Source organism: Gallus gallus, chromosome 5 (genome assembly GCF_016699485.2).
Source record: "Gallus gallus isolate bGalGal1 chromosome 5, bGalGal1.mat.broiler.GRCg7b, whole genome shotgun sequence".
Classification (NCBI taxonomy): Eukaryota; Metazoa; Chordata; class Aves; order Galliformes; family Phasianidae; genus Gallus; species Gallus gallus.
In genome coordinates this window covers 55,886,453-55,902,703 of record NC_052536.1, presented here as the reverse complement: position 1 = coordinate 55,902,703, position 16,251 = coordinate 55,886,453, and the positions used below count along the sequence as shown (strand labels likewise).

General features: G+C 46.1%; 2 protein-coding genes across 9 annotated transcripts in view; one reads left to right on the top strand and one right to left on the bottom strand.

Annotated features, from left to right (window-relative positions):
* WDHD1 (WD repeat and HMG-box DNA binding protein 1) overlaps nucleotides 1-782 on the bottom strand; it is a 30,642-nt gene extending 29,860 nt beyond the window's left edge. Inside the window, exons 1-2 of one of the 3 annotated variants that reach the window (XM_040702049.2) lie at nucleotides 572-782; nucleotides 330-418 (exon numbers count right to left, since the gene is read on the bottom strand). In XM_040702049.2, the coding sequence (XP_040557983.1) occupies nucleotides 330-406 (77 nt within the window). In that variant the 5' untranslated portion in view covers nucleotides 407-418; nucleotides 572-782. The remainder of the gene's footprint in view (nucleotides 1-329; nucleotides 419-571) is intronic. The other 2 variants (XM_015287925.4, XM_421449.8) reach the window with 2 other exon arrangements.
* An 84-nt stretch (nucleotides 783-866) lies between these two features.
* SOCS4 (suppressor of cytokine signaling 4) lies at nucleotides 867-14,365 on the top strand. 6 transcript variants are annotated; one of them, NM_001397495.1, is made up of 3 exons: nucleotides 867-986; nucleotides 6,693-6,775; nucleotides 7,219-14,365. In NM_001397495.1, the coding sequence occupies exon 3, from the start codon at nucleotides 7,316-7,318 to the stop codon at nucleotides 8,624-8,626; it is 1,311 nt and encodes a 436-aa protein (NP_001384424.1). In that variant the 5' UTR covers nucleotides 867-986; nucleotides 6,693-6,775; nucleotides 7,219-7,315; the 3' UTR covers nucleotides 8,627-14,365. The 6 variants fall into 6 exon arrangements, with proteins under 6 accessions (NP_001384424.1, XP_040557027.1, XP_040557029.1 ...); XM_040701093.2 differs by lacking the exon at nucleotides 6,693-6,775 and adding an exon at nucleotides 3,710-3,915 and having other exon boundaries at nucleotides 7,219-9,113; XM_040701095.2 differs by lacking the exon at nucleotides 6,693-6,775 and adding an exon at nucleotides 3,710-3,915 and having other exon boundaries at nucleotides 867-2,632; nucleotides 7,219-9,113.
* The last annotated feature ends 1,886 nt before the right edge of the window (nucleotides 14,366-16,251 follow it).

The window sequence follows — 16,251 nt, the reverse complement described above, 5'->3', positions numbered from 1 at the left end:
CCAACCACCACCACTCTGGGCAACCGGTGCCAGTGCCTCACTGCCTTTGCTGTAGAAAACATCTTTCCTATAACCAATCTAACTCTCCCTCTCTCAGTTGGAAACCATTTCCCCTTGTCCTGTCACAACAGACCCAACTAAAGAGTCTGTCCTCTTTCTTACAGCCCCATTTTAGATACCCAAAGGCTGCTCTCAGGTCTCCCCAGGGCCTTCCTTTCTCCAGGCTGCACAGCCCCATCCCTCAGCCTGTCCTCACAGGGAGGTGTTCAATCCTTTGGGTCATTTTTAGGACGATATTTTCCCCTTCTCTCTAGGATCGGGGCAGTTACCTGCCGCTGTCATCGAAGCACACATCTGTGTGTCCCTCCGTGTGTCCGTACCGCATCGGCTTTTGCTCTGACGGCATTTTTGTTCTTCCCTGTTAAACAAGGGTGGGAAATAACATCAGTTTTTAAGAAAGTCTTTAGAAAGAGCCCCAGATGGGGAATCCCACCCACGGCGGCTGGAAACACTCGGATCCCAGCTGCCTCCCACGTATCCCAATAGGGCCGTAACCAAGCAGACACTCAACACCTCAAAAAGGGGAAGAAAACAAGCCACGATGGAAAAGGGGGGAAAACAGAGATGCCCCCTCCGCCGCCGCAGCAGCGGCCCCAGAGCCCGCGCAGCCCCTCAGGGGGTGGACGAGGCGCTCCCCCCGCCGCAGGCCGGGCGCTGGGCCCAGGCCGCGCTCACCTCACCTCACGGCCCCGCCGCCCCGTTCGAGCCTTCCCGCGCTCCCCGCCCGCGCCAGGGCCGGCCCCGCTCCGTCAGCGCGCCGTCAGGGCCCGGGGCGGGGCTGCGAGCGGCGGGGGCCGGGCCCGGCCGGCAGACAGCGGGATGGCGGCGGCGGGCGCGGCTGGGGCCGCTCGGCGGTGGCTGAGCTCCGGCAGGTGACGGGGCCGGGCCGGGGCTGCCTCCTCACGGCTGCCGGGCGGCAGCGGCAGGTGAGCGCTAAGAGGAGACGCGGGGAGCGCGGGGGTGCGGAACCGAGCGCGGGCGGCCTTCCTCCTCTTTTCCCTTCGCCTCCTCCTTGTGGGGAGATTTCTGCCCCTAGAAGCCCTATCCAGGGTCAGGGCAGGAGGGCTGGGCTGGGTGGGGGTCCATCTGCCCAGCGCCAGGTGATGTGGGGCTGTTGGTGAAAGCCTCAGCTCGAGGCTGCGGCTGCAAACCGCGTCCTGCCCGGTTTGCCTCAGTGAACGTGTGCCGAATAGGGGCATCTTCGTCCATCAGGTGTGTTTGTGGGGGTATGTGCGCCCAGTCCTCGCCCCTCAGGGGCTGTAGGAGCGCTCCTCGCTGTGGACGGGGCTCGTGGGTCCCGGCGAGCTCAATCCCTGTGGAGGCAAAGCGTGACAGAGGGCTGCCGGCATCCCCGTGGGGTCAGGGCTGTGTGCAGGTTGGTGTGCCGTGCTCCTGTAATTACAGCTGTCACCGTGCTGTAAGCAGGCAGCGATATGTCATTAATTGTGTTTGTAGGCTGGAAAATAGGAGCTAAGCATCTTTCCTTTTTTATTTCTGAAAGGACGGGACGTGTGAGAGCTTGGCATACCTGAACTGAAGGGAAAGTAAAACCCAAGAAGCAGTTCTCTGCTTTTCCTTTATGTAATTTTAATGTTCTGGCCCAATTTATTCCTGCTTCTAAGGAAAATTGCTTCCAGGCAGAGCCCTTTTATCCTCAGTTTCACTCTGCAGGGGGGTGATCAGTGCTGGGTGAGCACTGGGATTTATTTGTGCTGGAAATGCGATCGGGCTCTTCGTAACGCTGTGTTGCTACTTTCATGAATGAGCAAGGCAGCGTTGCCAAGTAGGCATGCTTCTTTTCTGCCTTTATTTATTTAATTTTTTTAATGAATATGCCCGGATTTCATTATTAAACCCCGTGGCAGCTGCGTGAAGACATGTTTTCCATGGGTGTACCCTGACATATTTCAGCAAAGCGTGATTTCTGGAGAGGATAATGTGTGCTAGCACCGTGATTCTCACTGAACCACTTACCGGATGAGTGGGAAGACCAAGCTATTCTTACAGCAAGCTCCTGGGGCTGGGAGAAGCGTGTGCCAGCTGTATTATTATGCCTCTGATTATTTATTTGAGTTTGCAGGATGTCTGGTGCAAACTGCACCTGAACCATTCTGTGGTATAAAAGATGCTACGAGCTCAGCTTCATGCAGAGGTCCCAATTCATGGACCAGAGGCGCTGCCTGCTGGAGGAACTCTAATTCCTGGGAAAGCTTTTGGGGCCCATGGGTTTGAAGGTCGCTTAGGCAAGGGGATAGGGCACCCTGGGTCTGTCCCGTCGGAAGTGGTGAGGCATCAAGGTTAGCCTTTAAATCCGGTTGGAAATTAAAGCAGCTGGCTTTACGAGGAGGTGTAGCCGGCTGGGAGGGCAGGCAGTGGCAGGGTGGGAGCGTGCTGCTCACCTGCAGGGTTTCTGGGTGGAGCACGAGCGAGGTGTTGGTCATGGGCCATAAAGCTGTTCCTGATTTAGTGCTTGAGAGGCTGCTGAGCGCTCTGCCCGGCTCTCCTGCAGCCCATACACAGGGTGCCTTGAAAGCAGCAGGTCTGTGCCTTCCAAGCCTCTTCCACGTCTCAGGTATGAATAAAAGAGCCCTGCTTTGGGGTTAAGGGAGGTGTTGCTGCATGCCCTGTAGTTCCAGGAATATACACACTCAGTGGGGATCCGGCATACTTCCAGGCAATTGCTTCTGTCATTCTGGATTACCAGCTGTATCTTTAGACAGTAACTTCTGTTTTGTACGTGTGATAATATCTTCAATTTGTTGAAAGTTGGAGTTGAGCTCCGTTCCAGAGTTAGGTATTTTGGATGCCGTATTGTAAATCATAATGAACTCATTCAAAACGGAGAAAAATAAGTTAAGAGAAATTGAAACTCACTGTTACACCTAATAGGTTGGGCTTTTTTCCAAAAGAAGTCAATAACGGCTCAACTTCAGTGGAAGGTCAAGTTTTAAAATGCGGTCTTGCAGCCAAAATTTAATTAGGTGAAAGTAATGAAAACAGCATGTGACCAGTGAGAGATTTTTGAAGTGACTTCTATGGAAGCTGCAATAAATTGGAGCGTTTTTCCTTTTGACTTCTTTGTCAGGCTTTTGTCAGAAAGCGAAATTAGAAAAAACGCCAAGATTCATTTAATTTAGTGTATGAATCTTTTATTTGAGGCGTCATACGGTGCCCCTTTAGCTTTTCTGTACAAGAGCAACAAACCTGCTAAGTGCTTTCTGCTTGAGGGTTACGCAGCATGGGAGCAGGTTGCCCACAGAGGCAATGGGACCTCTGTCCTTGTGGTGTCCAGAACAGACTCCCCCAGCACTGGAGGGCTGGAGGTTGGGCTGCAGGAAGCTTTTCAACCAGCACCCAGGGGACGTTATGACATTCTCTTTCTTCTTTGCACAGAGACTGAAGCAGCTTCACAGAAAGGACTTGGAGGCTCTGTGCTTGAGGCAAGGGTCCAGTGGTGCAGGGCATAAATAGCTAGTTAAAGCAATTAAGTATTTATTGGAAGCGGGGGGGGGGGAGGAGAACTTGCCTGCACTTTAGAGTTTTGATTCTGCTGTTGGAGTTACAGAGTGTTTTGCAACTGATACAAATAGGCTTATGGTGAGGCTGAATATGCCTTATTACAGATAAGCACTGAGATGGTGTTTTACAGCTGGCTGGGAGGCCTGAAGTTTAGTGTCAGGGCATTGGTGCCAGAAGGAGAGAGCACCTGGAACAGACTGCTGCCCCATCCACTCCAGAGCCTGCGGACGGAGCCAAAGAGGTTCTTCATGTTCAGGGAGCTGTGCCCTGCTGAAAACAACATCAGAACCCACCCCGCTGCCTGTCCTCAGGGACTGCAAGCCACAGCAGTGTTGGGTAACCTTGAACTGCAAGCCGGATCCCATGGCCCGATGTGAACTCTGCTTATCCCTGCATGTTGCTTTTGCTCTGCTGTTTGCTTAGAGTTTTGAGCATCAGGTTTTTTGTACAATACATCTGCTTCTGAGATGCCTAAGGTATCCCCACTTCAAACAAAGCTTTTGTAGGCAGAGAACTAATCGTATCTGTGTCATTCTCTACCAGTGCTTGTCTCTTCGCTTTTTGCAGAAGGAAAAATCTCAGAACTGACGTATGTAAGCTGTGCGGTGCACGACTTCTCCATTTAGCATTGCCTGTGGGGAAGAGTACTCTCTGTGTTCCCTAGTTTTTATTCTCCCTTTCTTCTCCTGCTCTTTCAGTTGCATTCAGCCATTAATGGATATAGGTACAACACTGTATTTCCTCACAAGTGTGCAGTGCAGGGGATGGTTGGGTTCGGTAGATGGCCTTAAGCGGTAATATAGAACTGAATGCAGCAATGTCCTTTGTTTTTTGTCCCTGTTTTACAGGCAGGGCTCTGGGTCGTGGATTGGGAAAAGTATGAAGGCATGACTCCTGGTTGCAATCTAATACAGAGGGATTTGGGTATTCCATGTGGGTGCTGGGGTGCCTGCTGAGTTACCCATTACTCTACTTCCACAAGATCAGATTCAAACTTGGCTTTAGTAGGATGATGTCCCATTTTCTTCACCCACTCTGCACTCTTTCCATGGGTGTCTGATGAATGATTACTTCTGTGACGTGGCAGGGTCGTGCCTTGCTCCCAGCAGCTGGCAGAGCCCTGGGAGCAGCTTTCTGTGCTGCTGGCTAATGGTGCATGTCTTACAACATCATGTGCTATCGCTCCACTTTGAGTTGCAGGGTTCAGATACCACTGGGGCGTGATGGAGGAAAGGTAGGAAGTGGAACGTGGCTCTGCAGTTAAACACAAGAACAGCTTAGGCAGAGATGAAACTAAACACTGAAATTATTTCAGCAATAAGGCTGTGCTGTCACGCTGGGGGATATCAGGCCTTTTCAGCACTGTTGGGTTTTGTACATTTCAAAGTTTTTAATTAAAATCCCATATTCTGCATCTTATTCCTTATATGGGCTGGATGTGCAGGATGAGGTAATTAAAGGTTTCAAAGTCAATTACAGATTGTCATATCCTAATTTTTAAGTACTTGACTTTGCACCCTAAATGGAGGGAAGATCTAGGTTGGATGTCAGGGGGAAGCTCTTTACTCTGACAGTGGTGAGGTGCTGGAACAGCTGCCCAGAGAGGCTGTGGATGCCCCGTCCATCCCTGGAGGTGTTCAAGGCCAGGTTGGATGGGGCCCTGGGCAGCCTGGGCTGGTATTACATGTGGAGGTTGGTGGCCCTGCCTGTGGTGGGGGGTTGGAGCTTCATGATCCTTGAGGTCCCTTCCAGCCCAAGCCATTCTATGAAATGAGGTCTCCCTTTCCAATTAAAAATCCGATATATATAGTTAGTACAGATTACTACAAGCTGAATCTAGAATAGGTTTGTAGGGTTTTTTGTTTGTTTGTTTGTTTGTTTTTTCAGTCATTGTGTGGAAAACTCAGTGCTCCACTCTGGATGAAAAACAGAGATATTACAGAAACAGTCGCTGAGGTTTGGTCTAAATAAAGGAGTTTAAGTCTCATGTAAATGCAGCCTTTCTTCTGTCAGTATTACATCTGCAGTGTTTTCACTGAAAAGTGGCGTGTAAAACCTTAAGAGAAGAAAACAGTCCTTAATATTTGATGATTTGTAATTGCTGAAATGTGGACACATTCTCTGCTTTCACAACCACTGAGGGATCGTTCATCTCGCTGGCTCTAACACCAGGGTTTGGGTTTTTTTTTTTTCCACATATTTGCAATGTTTTCTCTCTCTTACCCTCATTCCACATTTCTTCATCTCCTCACATCGCTCCACCTTTTCCTCTCCACCCCCCCCAGGTTTGTGGATTGTAAACAATGAACACAATGTCAAAAATTCTCAGCGAAAGTTCCATCTGGGTTGCATTTGGTCTGCAGATTGCACGTAAGCCTCTGGCACAGCAGGCTTTCTCTTTACTGAAAGCAGAGGCAAGACCTCAGCCTGCTCAGCCCCTGGGGGACTGCAGGGAGATTGTGTCATGCTGGCTAATCCTAATGATGAGAACGAATTGAATGGAGAGAGGAAGTGGATGCCCTTTTCTTTTCCTGCTTAATATTTACCACGTCAATTAGTTTAAAAAACCAACAGTGGACAGCAGGCTCTGAATCTCGTTTTGGTGCAAAGGCATCGTGGTATGTCGATGGAAAGCAGTTCTGCATCCTGCCATGCCTCAGGAGGATATATCATACACAGCATATTGCTGTCTATGTTCCTTAAAAAAAAAAAATCTCTGCTCTACTTTCAACTGAGCAATCAAAAGAGGAATTTTTGTTCTTCAAAGCACAACATTCAAAAGGAGATCTGTTATCTAGTTGAGAATTCATTGCACTTTTGAAAACAAAAGAGAATGAAATCAGCGACCGTGGGTCTCAAAGCAGCAGTGATTTTAATAATGTAAACTTTCTTCTCTAATGAGTAATAAGCAGTTCCATCTTTCATGGCCTTTTAAAATTGCTTTTAGTAAGGGACTGGATTTGTTTTAATCCTTTTCAGTATGTAAAGCCCCAGATATTTCAATCCCTGAGGGGCTCAGTATTTTCTAGCTCCATTTTAAAAGGCAAAGGAAAACAGCTTTCAGAAACTGACAGAATCTGTGACTGATATAATTTATTTTTTTTTTTATCCAGAAAGTGACCCAAAAGTGTCAGTTAAGAAAAAGATCTCTGGCATCCCACTCTGTGGATTAGCAGCAAACAGGCATATCATCTAGGTACAGTAGCTCTTTGTACTCTGACCTACTTGTTTCTGCTCTGCCTTGTTTCTTCTTGAAAGGTTATTTGGAAGAGATGCAGAATTTGCTCGGAAAACAACTAAAGCAGTGTCACCTGCCATGTGAAGTGCTTCATCTTAAAATGGACCCTTGCAAAAGAGGATTGCCAGCACCTCCAACTTTCTGCTCTGCTGCGTAGTCAGAATAGGGACTCTAAAAATACATCAAATTGTTTATTCTGGAGGATGCTTTTTACAAGGAAGGATTAAGATCGTTGTCTGGGATCAGGCCACGATTTGTGGAGGGCTCTCAAGAATTCAGCTTGATCATTATTTGTAGGTGGCTAACAATTAATTGTCGCTGTTGTCATGCATACACAGGCATTCATCTTGTGTTGTGTGCATGCAAAGCTGTTAACTTAGCTGTCTTCTCTTTGTCCTCAGATACTTTCAGAAAGCACCACAGAGAAGCTTCCTTGGGTAGAAAACCCTGCAAGAAAAAACTGCGCTTTCTGGAAACTTGGGGAGCAGAGCGATTGAAATGGCAGAGAATAAGGACAGTAATACTAAAAACACAGATGTGAGACCCAAGAGCAGCCGGAGCAGAAGTGCAGACAGAAAGGATGGTTATGTCTGGAGTGGAAAGAAACTCTCCTGGTCAAAAAAGACTGAGCGCTGTTCTGACGCTGAGACAGCAAACGCTGCAGGAAGGTCAGGGCCTAATTTAAGGAGCCAGGAGAGAAAGTATAGCTGCTCCTCTATCGAGCTGGATCTAGATCGTTCATGTGGACACAGGTTTTTAGGCCGGTCTCTCAAACAAAAATTGCAAGATGCTGTGGGTCAGTGCTTTCCCATAAAAAATTGCACCAGTCGGCACGCCTCAGGACTTCAGTCGAAAAGAAAAATTCATATCAGTGAATTAATGCTAGATAAGTGTCCTTTTCCTCCACGCTCAGAGCTTGCTTTTCGGTGGCACTTGATTAAAAGGCATACAGCCCCTGTAAACCAAAAAGCAGAAGACTGGATAATTGCTGACTTATCCCAGAATGAGGAAAAGGAGGAGGACCTACGAGACAACGAGGTAGAGTCCGATCCCCCGTCGGCTCCCTCCCCATCCTCTGACCTCACTGATGGCATTCCCTCCAGGCGGGACTCACGGTCTGAGCTGGTGGCAGGGAAAGTGGTAAGGAGCAGTAAAGATGACAGCGATATGGACTCCGACGATGAAGTTATAACACTGTGCACAAGCTCTAGAAAAAGAAACAAGCCCAAATGGGAAACTGATGATGAGCTGCTGCGGATGGAAACGCCTCCAAAATACCATACACAGATAGATTACGTGCACTGCCTAGTCCCAGACCTCCTTCAGATCAACAACAACCCCTGCTACTGGGGAGTCATGGATAAGTATGCAGCCGAAGCACTGCTAGAAGGAAAGCCAGAGGGAACGTTTTTGTTACGAGATTCTGCCCAAGAAGACTATTTGTTTTCCGTGAGCTTCAGGCGCTACAGCCGTTCCCTCCACGCACGGATAGAGCAGTGGAATCATAACTTCAGCTTTGACGCCCACGATCCTTGTGTCTTCCACTCTCCTGACATCACAGGACTCTTAGAGCACTATAAGGATCCGAGCTCCTGTATGTTCTTTGAACCGCTTTTGTCCACTCCGTTGAACAGGACTTTTCCTTTCTCTCTTCAACATATATGTAGAACAGTTATTTGCAACTGTACAACTTATGATGGTATTGATGCACTTCCTATTCCTCCGTCAGTGAAGCTGTATCTGAAGGAATATCATTATAAATCGAAAGTCAGAGTACTCAGGATTGATGTACCAGAGCAGCAAAGCTAGAAAATATTTTTGTGACAGAATGAAATTGTCTCTAAACAGATGAATTGTGTGTTCCGTCTTTCCTCCCTTTAAGTTTCTTTTTAATGGCAGTTCGACGTTTTTCTTCCTTTTTTTCTGCAGATCATTTACAACCCAAACTAGCCTCTGCCTAAGGCTTTCTAATCCAAACGTACTTTGAGTCTTCCCAGCTCTCTTTTAGAAATGATACTCATTGTGGGCTTTTGGTACTGTTCCTAAACTAGTTTTATGGAATTTCAGGTAGGCTTTCTGGTATTTCTATAGGTGGATAGTCTTTAGATCGAAAAACCTTAAAAAATTGGTTTTGAACTTGATCCGTCTTTTATATTGTATTTCCATCTGTTGCTGACATGTTTGAAATAATGCACTGTTAACTAAAGACTGACTCATCTGTATTTTTCTGCATTTCTTTTAAAATAAGTCTCTAGTCTTGTGTGTATGTCCCTATTTAATACAGTAATTTCATCGATCTATTTCTAACATTACTATTCCTAGCAAAATGAAGTTTGAAAGAGGATATGATCTTTCTATAAATACATCAGGGAGGGGGAAAAACAATTCAAGCTGAGGTCAACACTCAGTACAGGAGCAAACTCCTTTGCTATAGGAGCTGCTGCTTCTGAAATGATAAAGCACAGGGTGGGAGCGGGGGAAGGAAGTTATTTCCTTAAAGACCTTGTAGAGTTTATGGGTATTAAACTATTTGGTCTCGTGTAGTTGGTCCTGAGGTGGTGATGGACAGTCAGATCTGCTGCTGCGTGATTGGTTTAACGTGTGGAAAAGATCTTATCAAAAATGGGCAATTACTCATAAAATACATATGTAGGATATAAGTGGGAGTACACAGCACAGCATAGTCTTCCTCCTGGGTTGCAGACTAAGGGCTACAGGAGCATAAGCAATATTTCTCTTTGAGTATTTCCATTTCACCTCGTGCAGCACACTGTGAATTTGCAGGCATCAGATCCATTCTGGAAGCTGGCTGCTGAGGAGTTACCAAGGAAGCTTTGCAATACAACCCCACTGGGGACCTGCTTTCCTGCCCACGCTGCCCCTGCACAAGAATACCCTTTCCCCTGAACTGCTGCCACTGTGATGTAAATAGATTTCCAGGGACATCTGCTTAGAGACCAGCCAGTTTGTTTTCACTGTGTTTTAAACAGGTTTCGAACCAAAGTCTCCAGGGAGAAAATGCAAACACATCAATCTATCACATCGCACATGGATGAATGTGCTGCAGGACAAACTCTCAGCTGCTATAAATCAGCATGGCTTTATTGATGCACTTAGAACAGTTTATACCAGCTGAGAGTCTCCCTCCAACATATGCAAATGGTAATTGTATGACTGATGTCAGAAAAATTACTTTTTCTTTTTTTTTTGGCAATGTTTTCCTTGTGTTGCTTCCATTCAACTGATACTAATCTTTGCATAAGCTGTGTTTTGTCAAGAACAGCTTCATATTAGTAAATCTATTTCTTCTTTATCTACCCCTGCCATTTTCCTTATGCAAAAATGAATGAGTAGCAGGGGACAAATTTGCTGGTTTTTGTTCTGTGCCTGTCAATACAAAGGGCTGCTGCAATCAAAAATAGTAGTAACTGGCTTGAAATCTGACTTGATTTTAGTGATTTTAGAGCTTCATGCAGTCTTTCAGAAACTCTTAGTTCAGCTCAATGTTAGATGGGAGTTCCCATTATTATATTTCTTACAAGTCAACAAAATGTAGATTTCAGCCAAGAGTCTCATCCACTTTGGGACATATCAAAGGCCACCAGCTCTTTCAAAGCCATCTGAGAAATGGCCCTTCAGGATGAAAGGCCATGAAAGAACCTTTTAGGGTATAGGTCTGCAACTTGCTGTCACTTCAGTGCCATTCCTTCTGCAGCCTACGCTGCTTTGGCAGCCGCATGGTGTTGATGCATTACTTACCCCAAAAATGTCTTGAGCTCTCCATTTTTAGGAGGCCTATATAATATAGCAGTTGAGGGATGAAGGTGCTGCGTGTAAAAATAGTGACTTCAAGGCTGGATGTGGCTCTGGGCAGCCTGCTGTAGTGGTTGGCAGCCCTGCACATAGCAGGGGGTTGAAATGGGCTGATCATTGTGGTTCTTTTCAACCCAGGCCATTCTATGATTCTATGATATGAAATTGCACATAGAACTTCCTAATGAACAGGCTGTGGAAGCTCGCCCTAGATTTTTTTTTCAGTTGTCCAGATCATACTGTGACTGTGACCTTGGTACAGCCTGAATTTTGTCCATGTGTGCAGTCTGAGAGATGGATTTCCTGAAGTACACAGTTTCTCATGAAATATGAGAAATCAAAAACTCTGTTTTGCTAAAATCTATGTCCTATCTCAGCCTTTTATTTTTTTCTTTTCAATAAGCTTTGTAGAAATTAACTGATATTAGAATGTGCAAAGCATGGTCATCCAGAAGTTTCTTCCTGCTGTTCTTATTAACTGGGCTTACTTAGCTTGGAGAAGAGGAGGCTCTGGGGAGACCTCATTTGTGGCCTTCCAATATTTGAAGGGAGTGTATAAACAGGAGGGGGAACAGCTGTTTGTGAGAGTGGATAGTGATAGGACAAGGGGGAATGGTTTTGAACTGAGACAGGGGAGGTTTAGGCTGGATATTAGGAGGAAGTTTTTCACCCAGAGGGTGGTGATGCACTGAACAGGTTGCCCAAGGAGGCTGTGGATGCCCCATCCCTGCAGGCATTCAAGGCCAGGCTGGATGTGGCTCTGGGCAGCCTGGGCTGCTGGTTGGTGACCCTGCACATAGCAGGGGGTTGGAACTGGATGAGCGTTGTGGTCCTTTTCAACCCAGGCTATTCTATCATCCTATGATTAACAGTCTCACTGGTGCTGTTTGCTCAAATAATCCTTTATAACACCTTGCATTATCTATCTGAAGGATGTTCCAAAGATAACCAAGTCTTGAAGATCAACAGTGAAGCCCTCCAGATAGAAAGCCTCAGAAACAGGGTAAGGACTACTGTTTTGTCATCCCTTGTTCTTGTCGGATAAAGATGCTGGGTTCTTCGGGATAAAGATTGAATGTGGAACAAAGAAAGGTGGGGAGAAACACAAGTGCTTGAGGTGCCAGCAGGCATGCAGCTGATGGAGACAGTGCCTCAGTAGCAGCCCTGGGTTCAGCCCCCTGCTTGGAGGCACCCAGCCTGCTCTGTGCAGGAATTCTGTCCCTCAAGTGGTTTCTGTTGCTTTGAAGGCTCACCCACGTTGTTTTGTGGTTCTGTAGGAAGGCAGCACCTTACGTCAGTGTAACCACCTCTGGTAAGAAAGAGGGATCTGATTTTGATAAATGATTTTGATAAAGGGACTCAGGTTCTTGATGCACACTGAGCAAACAACATCTACAAGCTATTTTTACAGGGTGGTTTAAAAACATGAAACACTGCGTTCGTTCTGTTCCCGGGATCATTGATGGGTTGGGGGTCGTTTGTCTGTCCAGTGATTTGGGGTATACATTTCTTCTCAATTTCCTATTCTGCACAGCTGTCACATCTGAGGCACGTTTGGAACAGGATGTGTGTATCTTTAGCAGATACTTAAAAAAATAAACCTAGCGGTCGTAAGTCAAATGCTTTTCTTTCAAAGATGCTGGTTTGCTTCCAACGTGCAAAAGAAATCCTGGGATGATGCAGACACACGTGGCCTTACTGTAAAATCGACGCGTTCTTCAATAATTAAAAAGGGGGATGCTTTAATTTTGAAAAAGGATGCTGTAGGAAGGAGGTTAAAGGAAGCTTTTAGTCAGCTCTAAGGCTAGATTTATTGATCCAGTGATCAATCCCTTTCTCTTTCCTGGATTTAAAGCTAATGGGGGACTGTGGTCAGAGATGAGTGGCTTTTAGTTAAGGTTTCTGACTCTTATAAATAATACAACAAATGTCCTAGTAAGTAATAAGAAATAAGATACTCGCTCAGTCTTTTTAAATAGAACAAACGTGGCAAACAAGGCTCAGCTGTAATTTTTGAAGTCATTTATTAGACAAATTGCTCTTCTCTACTTCTTTTACAAGAGAGACATAAACCATTATATTATTTATTCATGAATCATAGCCATTAAGATGATAAATCAAATTATCAGCTTCCTGTCTCTCTTCGGTTTTAATCATTTTTTATAGTTCATGTAATATAAAGACAGCTTCCTTCCTATGAAACAAGAGACCTTCAGAGACCTTTTTATTGGAAACGCACATTTCCTTCCCATTTTTAAGTATATCCCAGTGATTTTCTCTGTCAATTTTATCTGCAATAAAAATCCAATAAGGAACTTGTACATTGATTCAGTATAGCAAAGCTAGCTGTGAGGTCTGTCATTTTTCTTCACCTCTGAAATAAGGCAGGGCTCCAAAATGCAGTTCAGGGTTTCTCCCTGCCACCCTTACATGCACCTGGAAGCATCATAAGGTTTGGCAGGGAGAAACCTCATCACAACTCACGTACTGACTGCAGGAACCTTCTCAGCTGCGTTGTGTGAGCTCTGCGTGCTACATCCACGCAGCCACCACGTTTCTCTTTCCCTGAGGTGGGAGAGCTGCTGTTACCTGACCAAGTCAGATCACGTCATGCATCCTTTCCATCTACTTCTGGCTGCTTCTGCAGCCAAGAGGTGGCTGTGCAGCTGGGGCCGAGCCGTGCGTGATGTGGGGTAGGTGGAGAAGTCCGTTCAGAACGGAGAGCCCATTGATTGCCATTCAAACTGTGACTGCTGGCAGATTTTGTCAGCTTGATCATCCATGTGAAATCCTGCTCTCAGGAAGCACGGATGAGGTCAGGGATACCGAGAACACCACCCTCAGAAATACACGTCTGTGCTACAGTGTAAAAATCAATAGCTGTTTACTCAACTCTATGAATAATAGAGTTTGAGATGTAAATATATAATTGATGCATATAAAATCCATAGGGTGAGGCTGAAGTGAGTCGCGACGACTTCCCTGTTCCCTACATCCATTTTAACAACCCCCTGGCTACCTGTGATGCCCTCGCTGCCCCCAAGGCTTCCTCAGCCCCAGGTCTCTGAAGCCTGGCTGCCACGAAACCTTCCTGCAGGGAACGTGGATTCCCTGGGAACTGTGAAGCAAGGCTTTCTCTCCCTTCCTGCAAGGAGCACGCCCTGTAGAACCCAAAGCATTTGTCTCCCTGTTAGGTTCGTGGCTGTTGGAATGATGCAGCAGGAAAAGCCCTGGGCTCGTGTTACGCACCGTCATGCCCCGGCACAACGCCATGGCTGGGCTGTAGCAGGTTTGAATCCAGCACTGAGGTAGGACGCCCCGCTGGGAGCTGTTCCATCTTTCTTTCCTTCTTTTCTGTTTAATTCTTTCTGTGGAAAAAAGAAATTCCCCATCCTCATTACCAGCCGCTAGCTATGAGCATCCCTGAGTTTGTTTCAGTTGAACGGATTCATTGCCAAACCTGTTTTTCCAAGTGCATCGATTGGGGTAGACTACCAGCCATTGCTTGTGCTAAACTGTGTTGTTTTGTTGTGTTTTTTTTTAATGAGGAGGCTGGGTTTTGTCCTTTGTAGCAGTGATGCAATTGTGTTTCTAGGTCAGGTCTTTCTGTGCAGTCACATGAAGTTCCAATTTGGACAAAACGCCCAGTGAGGGTCTTAATGTTTGATGCTGTTATGATTCGAGTGTTGTCTTATCAAATTCTATTTCCAATTAAAAGAATTGGATTAGCTCTCAGACTGAGACCTTTGGTGTTATTTTTAGCCCACAACTAATGAACCCCCGAAAATAGAGCGTATCATAAAAATACAGCGATTGGTTCTGCTGGAAAGGTTAGGGAAATACATTAGCAGATCAGAAAGGGTAATAAATCTTCTGTCACAACCTCCCTCATTAAGCGAGATAATTTGAAATTGCCTCTAGTGTATTAAACAGTTCATTATTTTTTAGGGGGGCAACACACGAGACAAAAGAGTAGTGTTCTTTTAATTGATATCCAAAGCCCGAATCAAGCAAATTCAGTCAAGAAAAATCAGCCTGAGCAGTGTGGCCATAAAGCTTGGCCAGAGCCACCCAAACCTTCAGCTCCTCTTCTCCTAGGAGGAAAGGTCTGAAAATATTGAAGGGTCGATTTGGGGTTAGGGAAAGGGAATAGCCCATAGCCCTGCTACGTTTGACATGGAGTGTCTCTCCACCGACACAGCTGCAGAATCAAAGAGATACTTTAAGGTTCATGGATATTTGGCTGGTTATAATAGGACAGCCTCCCAGAACTCCATTTCTCAGCTTTATCAGTACCTTAGTGTTATTCCCGAGGCATCTAATAAATCAAGCAAGCAAAGGGTACCTCTATCCCAGCATGGAGCACAAAGGGTAACTTGAGTGAGAAACCGCAGCAACAAAGGGGAATTTTGGGTGTCAGCCGAACTGAAGGATGGAGCCCATGCCAGGGTACAGCAGAAACACTGGTCTGCGTGCATGGCCATGACCTCTCTCAGTAAAAATGGGACATCACCACCCTCGTGTTTCCTCATGCTTCCTCGACGCAAGGAGCATCACTGCCTGAACTTCAGCCTTCCCCGAAATTCCTCACTTCCCAGGACACTTTTGACCTGGCAAGCTGCATGCTGAGGACAAGCTGGAGGGTTTTCTTCTCTGTATCTCTGCAGTAAAAAGATGCTGGCACTAGACCAGAAGATGCCTGAGATCTGGCTGCCACTAGGGTAGCATCAGGTTGGCGCGTGGGACATCCTGTCATTTTCATCCTGTCATTTTTACACGCTCAGAGCCAAATTGCATCTTGGTGTAATGCTGCTGCCCCTTGTACACAAGTCATCTTGGTCCCGTGCCCAAATGGAAGGCAAATGTGAAGGGGAAATAGGAGAATATTGTATTTGAGAAGATGGACTCAAAGGTGGGTGTTGTTCCTCCTTTAGTAGCAAAAGCACAAGTAAATAATTCCTTGCTTTATTGGATACATTCCTTTATTGTGATTCCAGGCGGGGAAGGGAAAGGAACATTTGTTATCACACAGACAACATATGGCATTAGCAAATAACACACAGTGTTGTAGCAGCTGAAAACACAGCTGAGTGTATTTTAACCTCCTTAACCTGAAAAGCACAGTGGTAAGAAGTCAAGCGAAAAGCTCTGCGCCTCTTTCTACTTCGTATTGGCTGCAGTGCCACCACACGCATCTGAAGTCAAACTTCTTTCATTTCATTTCTTGGCAGGTGCCAGAAAACTGATCCCTCAGCTTCATCGTATCCATATTCTGATACGATACCTTAATAATATCTTCTCTATTTCGATTGAAAAGCAGAGCATTGGCCAAGCATCCATCCAGCCAGGTATCAGCAGCCGCTGGTAAGTGCCTGAGGGATGGTCACACAGATGATGGCCAGCAGAATGTGACTGCCTTGTCTCTACATCGAAATCAGCATTAGCAGTACCAGTGTTGTTAAACTGTTTTGAAAGAGGCACTAAATACTGGTGGTTTCACTATCTAAATGTGGCCGTAGTTCTGAGTTTCCAACAGTGGGGACATTCATTGCAAAGAACTGACTGCAACTCGGTGAATGAATGAGAGCGCATCCGCCGCAAATGTGTACTTAATTCATTTG